This window comes from Lagopus leucura, unplaced genomic scaffold (assembly GCF_019238085.1).
Source record: "Lagopus leucura isolate 7727_CA_CO unplaced genomic scaffold, USGS_WTPT01 Super-Scaffold_100002, whole genome shotgun sequence".
NCBI lineage: Eukaryota > Metazoa > Chordata > Aves > Galliformes > Phasianidae > Lagopus > Lagopus leucura.
Window position 1 is genome coordinate 67,400,977 of NW_024962263.1, and position 17,500 is coordinate 67,418,476.

Sequence of the window (17,500 nt, forward strand, 5' to 3'; positions counted from 1 at the left end):
ATAAGTAAGCATAGCCAGTACTCGCCTACTAAGAATTTAAATGAATTAAAATAAGAGACCTTGAAATTTAAAGTGATTTTGGAACTTTTTTTTTTTTTTTTAAAAATAATTTTAGTGTCAAATACATCCTTCAGGAAAAAACGTTGCTGAACTGGCACATAAGAAAAAAGATGAAGATACAAAATTTTCTCTCCATTTTAGCCCTCATACACTACTGCACAGTAGGCAAGGATATATTTTGTAAAATGTTTTTAGTGTATTCTGGATTTTTTAAAAGAAAATGAAAACATTCACACACACGCACAAATCCTACAGTCAAGTATGGTGCCAGATTCCATTCCAACTACGGTGCATTAATTCTAAGAGCATTATGCCCACAGGAATCATCAACTGTGAAGTGATTGACCGTGTTTCTGGTGTTCAACCAGTAGGAATTACTTATAGGCTACTTATTTTTGGTGGTTTTAAGATAAAGGTAATTGGTACTAGAAGTAGTGAAAGAGGGAAATGAGAAAAGTATTAAGAGCACAAATAAAAATGGGTCTGGGAAGCAAAGCAGAAGAAAAGCTAGAACCAAAAAAAGGAGATGAACTTTCACATTATAAGAACCAAACTTGGGAAAACAGAATAGAAATACTTAAAAGCAAATTATGTTAAAAAAAATCTAATCCATGTTTGGAAAGATGGAATAGAGATGAGTTGAAAATACAAAATAATGGAAGTTTTTGTCACTAGATAATGACATCCAAGTTTATAATCACAAAACAGTAAGAAACGGAGATGAACAGCTGATCATTTGAGGACCTTTTAAGTCAGAAACACAGACTGATTAACATATGAAAAGTACAGAGATTTATTTGTATTTATACGTATTATATGTGCAAGTTTTGCTTCATTCTACCCTACAATAAATATAACACAGTTAGTGGGACACAGGTAACAAAGAAAAAACCCCTCAGAGCAATAAATATTAAACATTCACCACCCTTTGTTTTTAAGCATCAGGCTCAGAAGTTGAGGTATAAATCTGAAGAAGTGTAATACTAAGTGAAATAACTTTGCTAACTTTGAAGGATATGAGTTTCAAGTATTTGTGTACATCTTTCCTCCTCTGCCCTCCAATACGTTTTTGTGGCTACTGTAACACTCCTTGAACACTCATGAAATTACATTAAAAATATAGTTGTGCTCTCATTTTAAAGGACTAAGAAAAGTAGTGCATTGCTGTATCATCTCCTCCGCTACCCTCAACCAAGATGCAATTTCCAGCAACTAGCAGCAGTAGATACTTTCCTCTTCCATGTCACTTGTGAATTGTTTTGCAGACCACAACAGTGTCAAGGGCAGCATAAAGAACAGATAAAAGTTACCCAAAGCAGTCAGAACTGAACACTGAAAATACAAATGCCGCTGGTTTCTGTGCTCGCAGCCCTACCCTGCAGCCTGCAATTCATGCTCCCACAATCCAGCCCAAACCTCCTGTGCAGCTTGTGGATTAAGAGCAATATTTAATAACATCAGTGACCAGTATTACAGAGGCTTTATATTCTAGAATTACAAATCATAAATTTTACTGGGATACTGACAGCATCTCTGTTAGCTCATGTTGAGAATGTGACGCGTATTGCAGCAATGCTGATTATCTGCAAAGGGCAAAGGAAAAGATTTTGTAACTGTGGCACAAACAGACAAATATCAGCAGGAATGCCCTAGTTAACACTGGAAGTACGAGGGTAAGCAACATTTGATAGAACATAAACAAACTCTGGAAGGACTAAATATTTAAAGTGTATTAAGAAATGGCTAACCTATCTATTTTTGACAAATTCATATACTTCTGAGAATTGTAGCTTCCTGGGGGCAAATCTTGCACATATTGGCACTCTTAAGTCAGAGATTTCAAACAAAACGAAACAAATTGTAAGATTACCATTCCAATAAATTCACCAAATATCAACTCTGCTGCAAACCTTGTGATGTGTGCCTGTATCACTTATCTAGAGCTACAGCTGCACTCAGTAAAGTTACAGATCTTGTTCATAACCCATAATGTTGAAGAACACTCATCTTTAATTTATCCTACTGTGTGTATTTCAGTATACATTCTCTGATATGTGTAATTATTCACTATTAGGACTAAAGTGATTCAGTCCTCTTGCAGTATGCAGTACTGAAATGCTTCAGCAGAAATGGAAGAGTCAGATGATGTATTATTTACTTCATGGACCATCACAGTTCATCAAGTGAATTATAAAGTATGAGTCATTTTTAGACTTTCATAAACATGTATTATTCAGACTAAAATGAATGGACCTATCTTACCTTCAGTATGCTATCAGAGAATAATGGCATCTTGTAACCTGTTGTAAGTGGCTAATGCATGTATGGGATTCCATTGCACTAAAACTGATAATAAAATATATCATTTGACTTCTTAATTAAAAATATCAACAGGAAAATGCTCATCAGATACCGTGAACCATCAAGCTCAGAATGATTTACAGAGATGTCAAATTAAAAGAAGCATAAAATACACCTTGCAGGAACGGTCTACTGGTTCAAAATGACCAGAATTTTCTTCACGTTCCTTTGGATGCAACCAGCAATTCTAAATTTCAGTTTGGAGTATTTCAGGAAGTGCTATCAATGAAGACCACGACATAATGCTTATGACTTATCACTCCAAATGATGCTATTTTGATCATACACAGAAAGAAACAAAGACACGGATACTGTAGCCATATGGCCCTCCGCCCCCCCTCTCCCCTCACCCCTTGCTAGTGGAGATGACAAGATGGATTTAAAGGGTGGATTACTTCATTTAAAAGTAAGTACAGGAGAGAAACACTGACATTTACAATCCGTGCAGCAAATAGCTATATTTATATGTTGTGGCACTTTAATTAAAATATTGGAGAAATTTTTCAATCCCACCCTCTTCGCTTCAAAGCTAAAATAAAATTCCCTAAGCAGAAGAGCATCAAAACTCACAGGCACCGCTTCAATTTTATTATCCTTCTGAATGTTCACAGTTTTCATTTAGTTAACCAGATTACTTGAGAAAATTATTAAACTTCCATAGTCTCTGTGCACTCTTGTGCTTTATATTCCAGCTATAAAAGCCCTTCTTATCAATACTTAGGACTGATGTGAATACTACAGTACTGAAGTGATCAAAGTTACATGTCCACAAGTCCAGGGGAGCAGTTTTTAAAGCAATATAACTGAAATGTGGCACATTGAAATTGGAATGGACTGACTCCAACCAGTTAAATTATATCCACAGTGCTGCAGAGATGTCATCGACTCTTTCTAAGCAAACAGACTTTTTTCCAAAAACAGTTTTTTTTCCAACCAAACATAACAATAAAATAGGGATCTGACTGTACTTCTTACCATCATTTCATCTTTTGTGAGTATGGTTGTTATGGCTATCTTTCTTGGACTGCAGATCTCTGAAGTACTGGTGAATGTCCCGAGTTTCAATTTATTGGTGGGAATTATAATAAAAATGCAGTTTCCTTCCACTTCTTTTACATACAAATTATACAAATTATACAAATTATACTTAGAAGCTCTTTTTGCACTGTAGCTTTACTAGGGATGGCTGCCACTGCCTTTCATCCAGGGGTTTCCTCGAATGCTTTTCCTGAAGCTGGAGATGTGACTAGCATTTCAGATGTCATATTTATGAGCCTTTCTTTACGTTACATTTAACGCTATTCGTACAAGCCATTACCTGAACACTTCTTTCTGAGAAGGGCTTCTCTAGGGACTAAGCTTATTAGTGAAGTTGGGAACAGCATTTCCATAACCTCTCCTTTCACTGACTGAAGCCAATTTTTTTTAGAGCTATTGGCTCAGATCATTTGACAGACACAAAAAAATGGTGTGTTTGTTATCAAGAGACAATAAATATTACAGTAAGAATCCAGAGATTTACAAAAAGGATAATGGAGAAGGCATTAGATTTGGTTTTCTGCTTCTCTATTTACAATTAAGTTACAGATTTCATAAATTATTTTTCAGGGCAAAGGCAAAAAAACAGATTTAGATGAAATACACTTGTGAAACAGCATACATGTACGATTCTGCTAATGGCAATGATTTACAACGATTTTAAGTGGATAGCATTTGATATGCATATTTTTAAAAAGATAAATATTACTAAAACAATCATAGTTTGCTGTCCTCTTTGAAATAACAGAGAACAATAAAAAGTATTCACCAAGATGGGACTCTTTATTTCACTTGTCATAAAAGTGAAGGGATGAGGCAAACGCTCACCAACATATTAATAAAATACAGAAAGCCCACAGAATAAAATCTTCTGTTTACACAGTCATCCTAGAATTGTTTTTGGAGGTACTTTGTGTGCGTGACTATAAAGTCAGCATGGGGTGAACATCCACCTGCTTAGTCTGCTTCTTGTAGTTAAGCACTGAGTTCTGCTGGGCTCAAAGCATGCAGTACACCACCTAGCTCAGACAGCTCTGCACAGAATGTAGCAGTGAACACAAATACATGTGCACGGTTGTGGGCATCACAGATGTTGCTACTTCTTTCTTACATGGAAACCAAGTACAGCCAAGAAATGTCCTTATCTTTATATATTTCTTCATTTCATTGCATCATATAATGGCTTGTGTTGGAAGGGACCTTAAAAGTCATCTAGTTCCAACCTTCCTGCTATAGGCAGGCTTTCTGAAAGGTCCACCCCAACTAGCCTTAAACATCTCCAAGGATGGGGCATACGCAGCTTCTCTGGGTAGCCAGTGCCAGTGCCTCGCTGCCTTCTGAGCCAAGAATTTCCTCCCAGCTTCTAAACTACATCTTCTTTCTTTTAGTTTAAATCCATTCCCCCTGTCATTATACTCCCTTACAGTGAGTCCCATTTCCTTAGAAAAGGAAAATTCCAAGTTAACTCATTTGACCTCAGAATGGTAAAGCCCTTCACTTTAGAGTGCTAACAATCCAGAAGCACCTATAGATTTCCTTAATCAAGTAGATAAGGGGGGGAGAGAGAGTCAGGGTTGGTGCAGTTCTCATTGCTGTGCCAGTCCTGCACGAAGGCTGTCCCTCTGCCCCACCACCCTCAGACATTTCTGAAAGAAACGCAAATTACCAGGAATCACCACCAAACCCAAACCATATCACCCATAAATGAGGTTATTTGGGCATAGCATTATATATCAATATAATACATAGTTATAGTTAATTTAGTATTCACCATAGACGAATACTGTATCCCTACTAGGAAAGAATCAGGTGAGCAAATGCAAACACCATCTAGCATTTAGCTGAGCGGAAACGAGACCAGAAAACAATATTTAATGAGGATACTGTACCTAATGTAACTGGATCTGGATTCACTGGACTCTGCTGTCTGGAATGACTGCTGCTGCTGTTACCACCTTTTTTTAAATCTTCTGCATCACTGTACCGCCGTATCCAGTAATTCAGCTCCTCACGGTCTGCTTCTTGACATCGCCGAAGTACAGTGAGAGATCGCCTAGTTTTTTCCACCATGTCCATTATACAGTTTAACAGCTAGCCACAGCAGAGAGTGGGGCAGAGAAATAAAAAAGAATATTTTATTCATAAATTGACACTACGATAAATGTTTAGATGCTCAGTGCTTGGGCTTTAAGAATGAAGGCGTCTCTCTGTTTTTCTAAACACACCTGAAAAAATCTAGTCTTAAGAATAATGATTCCTTCTTTAACTCATTATCTTAAACTCCAAAGATATAGATTCTTGGAAGAAAGGGAAAAGAAGTAAACTGAAAGGACTGTAGTACTATTACCAGTATCACACAGCACCACAAAGGCCTGGTGACATGACCCAGAATTGATGTTTACAAATGTTCTCAAGAGCTAACAATCTCCAATTAACCAGTTCTAAAACTGACGGCCATGTGTCTCATACTCAGTGCCTACACAGCAGAGTTCTTTCCCCATTTGGTAGTCTGTAATAACTAGGATACTCCAATTTGTATACATATTTGAACAGCAGGCCTAATATGAGCTAGCTAACAGGGAACATCAAGCCCCCAGCTTTAATCAACAGTATTTTCAAAACAAATGCCTGTCTCAGAGAGCTCCTTTTAGACAATTACACATAAGCGCATTTAGCCCTTACATGGTCAAGGTGTTTCCACTCTTCTGCCCATTCTCTGTCTGTTAGTCTGTGATCAATCATTTCTTCTTGACGTGTGCCATGCAACCCTGCCAAAAAGGAGCAAATCATGTTTACAGTGTTGGAAGTCCTCTAGGGGAAAAGAAAAAAAGAAAGAAGAGCCCACTGAATATATGTGGCTATCTACATATCATATATCAGCTGGTCTATTATGAGGAATACCACCACAAAAATAAACGGATACTTAAAAACTACATTAAAAGCTGTCGTTGGATTTTTCCTCACATTAGACGCTACTGTTTTACTCAATATACTGTCTTCAATTCTGCAAGTTCTGCAGGCTGTAAGATAACCTCTCAAATAAAGCTATAACTCTTTCTGAAATATACAGTAATATAATGCAATATATCATTTTTCATTTGCACTTCTTGAAGAAGTCAGAAAGGCACTTATTTCGGAACTGTATCAAATATTAGCTGTACTTCAAAAGTTGAAAAAATATTAGTGTAAACTTAAAAGTTATTTCACTAAATGCAGTAATTGCTACCATATCAACAGAGCATCATTAAGGGTTCATCCCTTCACAGATGTTTTAAACAACTTGTGGTTAAAATGCAGCACATAAAACACAGCAGCTGACAACATGGTAGAACCAAGTCAGTATTTATTATCAACACTCAGAGGAACTGACACTTGCTTCTTGTTTAGCCTCCTCTATACAGATGCTGAATATTTGTAAACGTTCCTCTTTTACTGAAGATTTGTTTTAAAGAAGCCAAGAACAGTATGTGCAGATGTGAAGCAAGCTAGGCAAATCCAAGAGCATCAGCCATCCCTGTAACCCAACGCATGCTGCAGCAAGTCCTGCATAGGGTGTGGTGCTTCTGCAGACACATCTTCTGCAGACATCCCCACATTGCAGTGCACTGAAAGCAAGCTATACCAATTTGTTTTACTGTCCCAAATGAGATATCAGAAGAAATTTAAGATGATCCACCTATCCTTGCTTGGCAGACACCTGAGCATCTATGTTAACTATGCAGCTGTAAGAGCAGGGGTTCCTCCTTCTAATGCTCTTGCATTAGAGTGTACTAAATGCACAATTCAGTCCATTTTTAAAAATACAAATCTGCAATAAAACCAGGAAAAGCAGCTAGATGGACAAACAGCAAAAAAGGCTACATCTGACAAAGGAAAAAGAAACCTCAAAAAAGCAATGCAGAAAATCAACATGCCTTACCCATAGGTCTGTTTCTGTCCCTGAGGTCCCTGTGGTTGGGGTGTCTGTATGAGTCCCTGTAGTGGTGGGCAATGGCCATATCATCCAAACGATAATGCTGAGGTGGAGGTGGGGTGGGATGAGGCAGACCATTGGGCTGATAAGATAAGCCATTATTTGGACTGTACCGCTGGCCTGGGCTAATAGTGCAGGGCCGCTTGCTTGGATGCTCTGAGTGCAAAGGCTCTCTGTCAAAGCCGTTTTCTTTGGTTCTGAAAAATAAAAGAAAGGAACACTTTGTGAACAGAGCTGTTCAGGTACACTCATGCCCACCTACACAGGGAGCTTTAGGATCGTTGCTCCAAATAAGGGGTGCAAAATATTTTGTAAGACTGCTTTATTCAAAACATACAATGGACGCTATTCATCTAGTCTAACTGCCCCCACAGATTCGAGAAATACTTGCAGTCAACTCTTCCAGTGGGACAGCTTTACGAGCTGGGCCAGAGAGGATATTGTTCACCCAAATCACCTGATGACCTGATGGTTACTCATGTAACTGCAGAACTGAAGCAGTCAACCGATACATGAATCCAGAGGCCAAGCAAGGATCACAATATATTTTTAATGACTCTTGGCATGATGGAATCTGTTTGCAATAACTTTCAATAGGTATTGATGTTTTTGACATCTCTCGAAGACAATTTTTTAAATTTAGTTGTCAGTGTATGTCTTTTTTGCATGTATCTACTCAAACTCAACATTTAGATTTTTCAATTGTAATGTTACTATGCAAGCAAAATATGGGTTCTTTTGTACGTATAAGCCAAACTGTTTATTTGTGAAAGTATCCTATGCTAATGAAGTCCCTAACAAAGATGGGGAAAGAAATCAGAAACTGTAAATTAACTTCACTGACATGCTCAGATATCTCAGTGTAGGAAAAGCAAATCAGAAAACTGTGGCAAGGAGGAAAACAATCAAAGAAAATCCAAGTTTGATTTTCTATGCAATAGTGGATGGCAATACTACTATTGTACTATTATTGTACAAATGTCTGTAGTTGCTCCTTACTCTACAGGCACTTCTGTGTCTTTTTTTAGGAATGCTCTATATTTAATTAACTGTAATTCACTACTCTATGTAAAAACATCAAAAAAAAAAAAAAAAAAAAAAAACCACCAGCATATTGATAATGCTTCATTGGAGAAAATTCTTATTTTGCTTGTGTTCCAAAAGATCTTGACATCATCTTGCTAACCCTTTATATTAATAAAATTAAACTCCTGATAATTACAAATGGCTTATAAGAAGCACAGCTCTAGGTGCTGTGAGTATCTTTCTCCTTATTGAGGAGCACTAGAGCTTCTTCAAACAAAAAGATTTTGTTAACAGTTATTGAAGCCAGCCCTTATGCTCAGGTACCCTCCACGTGAATTCACTGTTAAGAGATGTGAAGGTTCAGCCACCACATCGCCACTTTCAAAAGGCTCAAAACAATCATAATAATTCCATTTTCTTCTCAGTCAAAATTAGAGATATTCTAACATTCTCGGTTTCTTTTTTCTTAAAAATATCCTACATTTACTTTGTAGGCAGCTGTCATAAATGTAGAACCATTACATGACATGCTCACGTGCCATACAATCTTTTCTAGCAGTCACAGAGGATGACTAATTAGCAAAAAGCCTTTTCCAGTTAACGTATTTAAAATCGTGTTATTTATATCCACGCATTCATTCACCAAAATAAAAACTCATATTGGTCCAAGTTCCTTTGCTTTACTGTAGTAGCATGTAAACTTCAGAAGTTGTAAACAAAATATAGTGAACACTTTGTTCATGACATGTCATGAACAAATTACTAAAATGTGTTGTCTCCTCAGGTGTCAGTTTTTCTCTCTTGCAGTGACTGATGGTTCCCAGTGTTATTACAGAAACAGATTGATCTTTTTAATGAGCTAGTTTAATAGACTCCAAAATCTCACCGTGGCTGCTCATCCGTGTCAGACCATATGCACCAAGAAAACATTCAGTAAAACACGAAGCTCTGCTGTCAGATTGCTCTATAAAACCTCACATAGAGTAGCTTTGGATAGGCAGATAAATAACTAGAACTAGAAAATGCATACGCCAAAAAGACTCTGAAATTATAAGCAGTGAGAATTACTGAAGATATATTTTCCTTAACAAAAAATGAAGAAGTGCATGTGTTTATCTGCAATACACTCATTCTACCTTCTTCACTTAATCCCTTACTGAATTTTTATGTCTGTTGGAGTCAACAGTATGCAGCTATCTGTGCCTGAAAGAATAATGTAAATACGGAAGGATATGTGTGCATATTTTCTCATATACATGTGTGTGCATAATCTATATATATCATTATCTAATATACACACACATCTAAATGTGATACACATGATAAATGGTAATGTATGATGATATATAATGGGATATATATCCCATTTCCCATGGGAAGTGAAAAAATAACACATTTACTCTAGCGACAGACACATCTCCAAACAAAATTGTTCCAACTACACTTAGTTCTCCTTGAAAGATGTTGCTTTTCAGGCACTTTTTGCCACATATTTAACAACAGGGTCATAGAAATCCCTCCTCTAAAAAGACGCCTATTATCTTCCACTGTATATTTATTAGTATATTTGAAATCTACTTAAGACATCTCAACAAAAGATCCATGTTTCCTCCTGCTGCTCTGTAAACAATTAAAATAATGTGTATCTTAGTAAGTATCAAGCTAGACAAGCTAGACAAGTATTTGGTTTCTATACTTGGTCTGGGCATGCTCCAACTCTAAGGACAGTTTTTTTGTGGTTTATTTAAGCATGTATATTATATATATATATATGTATATATATACATACATACATGTATATATATACACACACATATATTCATTATATTTTATTTTATATTATATATAATTTTATACATTATATATATTATACTATCTATAGGATATGTATTTTTAATATATAAATATATACATATAAATATATTTTTATATAGGCATAATATAAATAAAATATAAATAAAATAAATATTATATATTTATATTTTATTAAGATTTATTTATTTATTTATTGCATTGTTTCAATGATACACAACAGTGATCCAGGAACTATTAAGCAATGATGGGGTTGTTTGATTCTGCAGACGAAGAAACAAAAAGCACAACTATCCTCGAGCTCAAGGAGCTATTCTAATGGTTGAAGTAGGCAGTTTTTCCAGGTCTTTTAAGATAATATCAGAGAACCTGGCAGATAGATAGGATAGATAGATAGGTAGATAGATAGATAGATAGATAGAGGTGTGTATCTCTGAAATGCCCTTGCCCCCAGAATTAAGGTGTCTAATTCCAAGTGAGCATTCTCAGAAGCTGCCAGGCAGCTAACAGCTTCATCTGCTTGCACTGAGCAGCACAGAGCACAAGTTCTGCCACCCAATGTGCTCCCACATGAGCAGCTTTCCAAAGCTCACTCTCCACATTTCTCTCCTGGCTTGCCATAAAAACTGCACTATGACATGGAGAGGAATTGGAGACTCTCTGAGCTGGAAGGAGCTGGAGAGTAACTTCAGCTGTAAAGGCAATAGCATCATGAACAGAGGCTTTCAAAGCAACTATGTACATTAGCATAGAAATAAAATCCATAAAACAGACTGAAACATCCCCAGGTCTAGCTCACACTTTTAATTATAAGACTTTAAAATCCAATATTCTCCTGATCTGTCGATCCCCCTGTGAGCAACTCCTCATGTCCTTTCTACTCTAAGACTCATAGGGGTCCTTTCACAACTTTCACAAAGTTCTCAGACTGGTCTTCACCTTCACCATCCATCTCTCCCACACAACAGGTGAGATGGTACTTACCAAAAACCACTGCAATTCATCATATCAAACTGAACATTAGTGGAGAAAGAAAGGAATACTGTATTGCTCATTTTGTCTTTATGGTCATACGGGAGAAGCAACTCAAACTGCTATTAACAGCAAAAGTAAGCTAAGGCTATCAGAGAGGTGTGTCCCACCCCACCTTCATACTCTGCCAAGCCTCATGGGCTCATAAGGTAATTCAGTATATTTACAGGAGAAATACCATGTCTACTACTGACACTGGACAACATCATGCTGATATTTAAATCAGTCACAAGATCTACAAGATTTTAAGAGGTCTTTTTTCCCTACAATGTATACATGTTTTGGTACGCTACTCTGCAAAGACCAAGAGCGTGCAGCAGAACTGCCCCAGGGAGCTAAACCTCAGCTTTGGAAATGTTATCTCTTTATGTGGCTCAAGATCTTGCATGGAAAATGTCTGAAAATTAATCCTCTTTCTAAGATCCACTTAGCAACTTTGTGTTAGCAACAATGGCTGTTTTAATTCATCTTACCTGACAGGAAAAAATAGAGAGAACAGAAAAGGTACACTACAGATTTCTTTATTTTCATGCTAGCACATCAGGATTTCCCAGAGACATCAGCCAAAGTACGCCAGTTTCAAATATTTTCCCTTTTTTTACTACTTAATGGCTAAGTTAAATCTTACTATCACTTCTGCTTTTTATTTTACTATGCAATATTTTCAGGATCTAGCCTCATGAATATCACATACCTGTGAGCTCCAATATTTGATGTTAAATTTTGTCTCTACCAGTATTGGAAGCCTTCATTCTTTATCTATACACTTCATAGAACCATACAATATTTGGAGTTGGCCAGGACCCATTCGGATCATAGAATCATAGAACAGCCTAGATTGAGAAGGACCACAAAGATCATCCAGTTTCAACCCCCCTACTATGTGCAGGGTCACCACCAGATCAGGCTGCCCAGAGCCACATCCAGCCTGGCCTTGAATGTCTCCAGGGATGGGGCATCCACAACCTCCTTGGGCAGCCTGGCTCCACACAAGACCACCCAGAATTCAAACCCTTTGTCTGAGAGTACTGTCCAAGCACTCCTTTGAGCTCTGTCAGCTCAGGGCTCTGCCCAACTGCTCTGGGCAGTCTGTTCCATGCCCACCACCCTCTGGTGCAGAACGTTTTGCTGATATCCAATCTGATATCCGAATTTGTGCCATCACAGCCAGTTTCCATTAAAAAGCATATAAGAACTGCAATCTATGTAGAATCTATGTAGAATTGCAGTCCTTCCTGACTTTGTAAACCTTCACCTTAATTCTTTTATAAGGTAACTAGGATGCCTGCAACGCCTTGTGTGTGCAGCTAGCTAGACTGGGCAGAACAGCTTTATAAAAGCTTTCTACATTATAAAGGCCTGTGGCAAACAAAACTAAGAATAAATTCAATATTTGGTCCTCCCAAAGGTAACATTTGTATGTTAAATGAATTTCAAACACTAGCACAAGAAGTTGGTCAACAAGAAATGACCACAATGGTCTTTTTCTTGTACTAAACAAAGAACTAAACAAAGAACTTTACTCAAATAAGAAAAAGAGAAAATACAGTACCCAAAAGCTACTGTACACACAGGCGCTTGCTCCGTTTCTGCACAGACTCTCAGCTTAACAAGACAACAGATTTCAGCGAACATTTCTCGTGTTCAGAACAAATCTTAAGCACATCCTTATGCTGTGCATAAAACATGGCACAGCAGAAAGACTCAAATCCCTGACTGCACTCTGGAGCATTCCAATATCAGTATTTAGCCATCTTCACCGTATTTGCTACTTGTCCAAGAAATTACTTAATACAAATAACTTATGTATGGAGTTGGAGTGATTTACTCCACGCTTCACAGAAAAACTGAAGCAAATGGTAAGGCACTAACTGGTCAGCATTACTTCTGTGTAGGGATGGCCATGTTGTGTCCTCAGATGATCTTACTGCATGAGTCAGTGTGTGCATATATATAAATGTACAAGTACATAAAGGCAATCTGCATGCTACACAACTGCCCTAAAGGAAAGACCTGCACCCAGGGCAGAGAATCCCAGAGCCCCAGGATGGCTGAGACTGGCAGGATCCTCTGGATCCCTCAAAATCACCCCTGCTCCAGCAGTGACTCCCAGAGCAGGGGGCCCAGTTCCATGGCCAGGCACCTTCTGAATGTCTCCAAGGAGGAGACCCCACAGCCTCTGGGCAACCTGTGCCAGTGCTCCAGCACCACACAGCACAGCAGTACTGCCTGGTGCTCAGAGAGAGCCCCTGTGCTCCAGTTTATGCCCACTGCCTCTTGTCCTGGCACTGAACTTCCCATCCCAGCTCCCCAGCCCACCCCATGCAAGGCCAAGCATGCTGCACCCAAGAGACACAGCCATTCTCACCTGTCTGGAGTTCGCCTCTTCCCGTTTTCGTTCACATCGAGAAGCAGCTCTGAGGAGTCAACAGGTGAGGTGGTGCTGGCATCCAGAAGCAGCTGTTCGTGCTGGGCGAGGTACTGGGCTGGGTTCTGCTTGGCTAGCCTTGCACAGTGCAGCAGCTCCCGCTGCAGCAGGGGCAGATTGGCCTGCAAGGACATAGCACACATCAAAGCCAGGTAGTTCACATGCAGTTTCATCAAGTAAAAAAAAAAAAAAAAAAAAAAATCTATCAATGGGAAACACGCTCTGGGATGAATCTGTTGCATGAATCCTGAATTAGATTTGAAATGGTTGGCTGCCTGAAATCAGACAGCTTCACTACAGGTCAGGTTGCGGCTGTACCAAGTATGTATGAAAGAAAGGGAACTCTCACAAAAACAAAACAAACCTGCAAATGCCATGAGAAAACCAGGTCTGAATTCTACACATTTAACAAGAAAAAACACCGCCCTGGTTGATTTCATCTTTTTCCTTACTATCCAGAACCTAAGCTCCTATAGAGCGGCTCTGCTTGTTTCTGTTTTCCCACTGACAAACTCTTTTTGCTGTCTCCATTCAGACTGCAGTTAGCACTTAGAAATCTTTAGAAACCATAGGATCCATGTCTCTGTAAGCTACCTTCATCACCATCCTTCAAGAATAGAACTGTCCTCAGCCTTCCCCAACACACTCACAGTCATAAGATAAAGACTACAATAAAATCTCACGTTCCAGACCTCCAGCTAATCACCTGGAGGGCTACATCCCTGCTTCATGTCACACGCAGCCTGAAATAATTTTTAATTCTTCTCTCAGGACCCCTCTGGGAGTTGCTGGACAGTTGGACAGTACCAGTACTCAAAAGAGTATTGAAAAAGCTGATTGATCCCCAGGTGGCAGATTTTCCATATTGAGCAATGCTTCTCATCCAATTTGGGACTGGAGTAGAACCATATGTCCATACGACATTTATACATCTTGGGAAACTTCTTCCTCTCCTTCCAGCACATGCATAAATACTAAGACAACTCAGCCATTTCTTACCTACACATTTGTGCTGCAAGATAATGTGCACAACCTTCCTTCTTCCATGCCCAGTGCACAGTAAATGTTGCCTGGGGCTTTTCAAGTATTAGACTACTTTCATGGTTTCATGGTTTTTAGTAACTAGATGGGAGACAAAGAACTCTCATGGTTCCCTTGCTTTTAAAGAAATTCCTTCTTGAAAAAAATTTTTTTTTCTTTGAATAGGAGAATAGTTGTTAAGGCAAAAGATTCTGAATCTAATGTGCAGCAAAGCAAGCAAAAAAGAACAAAAGGAAGATGTCCTCAAAAAGTTTTGAGCACATGGGCTTGGGAGATTACTATGCTAGTGCTGTAATGATGGCAGATGCTCCAGGCACCTGTTGCTGTACCATAAGAGAAAATTTCCTGTGCAACGAAAGTGCCAGAACAGGGTTAATAACTATGAAGCTTTTTAACAGGATAAAAAAGTAATACCAGCAACTGCTATCACTTACTCATCTTAGGATATGAAGGAAAACAGTTCTGGAACATGAGGTCTTGTCAGACCTCCACAGAACACAAATGTTTTGTGAAACCATGTTAATATCAATCTCTTACTTGGTTTTGTCTAGGGTTGCCACATAACAAGGAGAGATAATAAGCAAAAGGAACCTATACTTTTAGGGTTTGGTGGGTATGGTGATGATGGGTTGGCAGCTGGGACTAGATGACCTTAGAGGTCTTTTCCAACCTTAATGATTCAATGATTCTATACTCATACATGGGTACTTCCAGCTCCTGGAGTCAACCAAATTTTAAGCTGGCTAGCAAAACCCTTGATTTATTTTAATCCTTTTCCTCCTAAAAAAAAGTTTATTCTTCCTATTTAACCATAAATATGCAGATTTGTAATTACATTTATCTTTTTTTCTAAATGCACTGTACATTTTTTACATGCAAAGAACTTATATTTTTTGTAAGTTACTATAGGAAACTACTAATTATGTGCCTTGTAGTTTAGAATATATCTGGGTTTGTAATAGTACCAAGTAGCATTTGAATGAAAAATTAAAATATAATTGAAGAAAAGCAGCGTTTGAAAGCATTTAGTTCAACCCAACTGCTTACAGTCTGCTCAAAACATAAATATAAAAAAAGCTTATCAAACCATACAATAAAACATAATTGGTTTATCAGGGAAAAAATAATAAAATAATAAAATAACAACAACAACAACAATAATAATAATAATAATAATAATAGTACCACCAAAACACAGAAAACTCTCTCTGTCTAGATGAAGTATATAACCTGCTACTGGTCACCATTGCTGTGATGAACAAGTTTTTAGGAAGCTGGCAGCACTGACATTTTCCATACTGTGAGCAAGAAGAGATCAAGCTCCTAAGGAAACACAAGTGTACTTATAGATTCTGAAATTCAAATGGCCTTGGACAGAGAGGTTTATGCAGATACTCAAACTGACAGCACAGGTAGCTCTGGCAAAGTGCAGTTGCACATTTCTAAAAATGTCACTGCTGGTGCCTGCAGACAGACTTGGACACCTCTATATGTGACAGATACAAACCAATTGCAGACCAGAAGCCAGATAGCTATGTTAGAATAGCATTGCCTGGAAAAAAAAAACAAAACATGATGTTACTAGCTTACTGTCCCCTACAATTCTGTACTTCATTCACTGGAAAATGTTCCTACTCTGCTTTGGATTGAGTTATGTGATGAGTCAAGGCTGCTTGGTCTGCTGCTTCTACTCTGGACCCATCTAGGGACACGTTTTAGGCACGTAGTGTTGGGTCGGCAGTTGGACTTGATGATCTTAGAGGTCTTTTGTAACCTCAATTATTCTATGATTGTATCCTTCAAGGTTTAGGTAGTATCTTAGCCTCCTACATTAGTTTTAGAGGATTTTTTTTTTTTTGCCCAGCTGTCAGATCTGTTTTCCATGTTTAAATGAGCTGTTCTAACCTGAAAACAAGCCATTATTTGTGCACCTGCAAAAGAAGCTATCGGCTCTAAAAGGCTGCTGTATCATTTTAGTGCTCATTCCAGGTAATTAGCTAATAATCTTCTATTGTTGGTGTTCCTACTTTCTTCAGAATTTTAGCAACAGAAATATTTCAGTATTATAATTTAAATAAAAATGGTTTCATTAGACTACAGCACACTGAGGCTCTGATACAAGTTTTTATAAGTGCCATTTTAAATAAATGATTTACAGCCATAGTTTAGAAAGAAAAGATTTAAATTGGGAAGAATGTTTGTTCAGAGAACAAAATCATCAAATCACATATTGATATTGATACTTTGAACAAATATGTACAACACTTCTACTGAAAAGAAGTGTTGGCAGTACTGAAAATGCACCACTTAAATTTAATAGACTAAATCCTGCCTGATGTAAATATAGAAAATGTGTCCAAAATGCTCCCAACCAGCGAAGGTTTCTGCAGGTATTCAATCATCATATCTCCCTCTGAACCAAAGCTGATGGAGAGATAAGCAAATCAATGACTATTTATTATCTGTAATAGATCAGCACTCCCTTGTGCGAGTACTGTACAAACAGATGGTGAAGGGTAGCTCCTTTCCTTGAATTACTATTACAGAAGCATTAATATAGGCTTCTTTGCAATTTAACGTTTGGTAGACCTACCAATCTGTTGTGCATCTGCACCAGACAAGGACACAGCGTGCAGAAGATTTCAGTGAGGTCTGGGCAACTTGCATGTGGGCCAGGGAACAGATCAATGGTAAAGCTGGGGACAGAATATAGGTCAGGCCTCAGGACC

At 38.1% G+C, this 17,500-nt stretch overlaps 1 protein-coding gene across 5 annotated transcripts in view; it reads right to left on the minus strand.

Annotated features, from left to right (window-relative positions):
- The window catches only part of RUNX1T1 (RUNX1 partner transcriptional co-repressor 1), a 107,145-nt gene that overhangs the window by 18,801 nt on the left and 70,844 nt on the right, over positions 1-17,500 (minus strand). For all 5 annotated transcript variants that reach the window (XM_042868811.1, XM_042868813.1, XM_042868815.1 and 2 more), the window contains 4 exons: positions 13,671-13,852; positions 7,379-7,629; positions 6,142-6,227; positions 5,349-5,550 (listed from right to left, as the gene is read on the minus strand). In XM_042868811.1, coding sequence (XP_042724745.1) covers positions 5,349-5,550; positions 6,142-6,227; positions 7,379-7,629; positions 13,671-13,852 — 721 coding nt within the window. The remainder of the gene's footprint in view (positions 1-5,348; positions 5,551-6,141; positions 6,228-7,378; positions 7,630-13,670; positions 13,853-17,500) is intronic.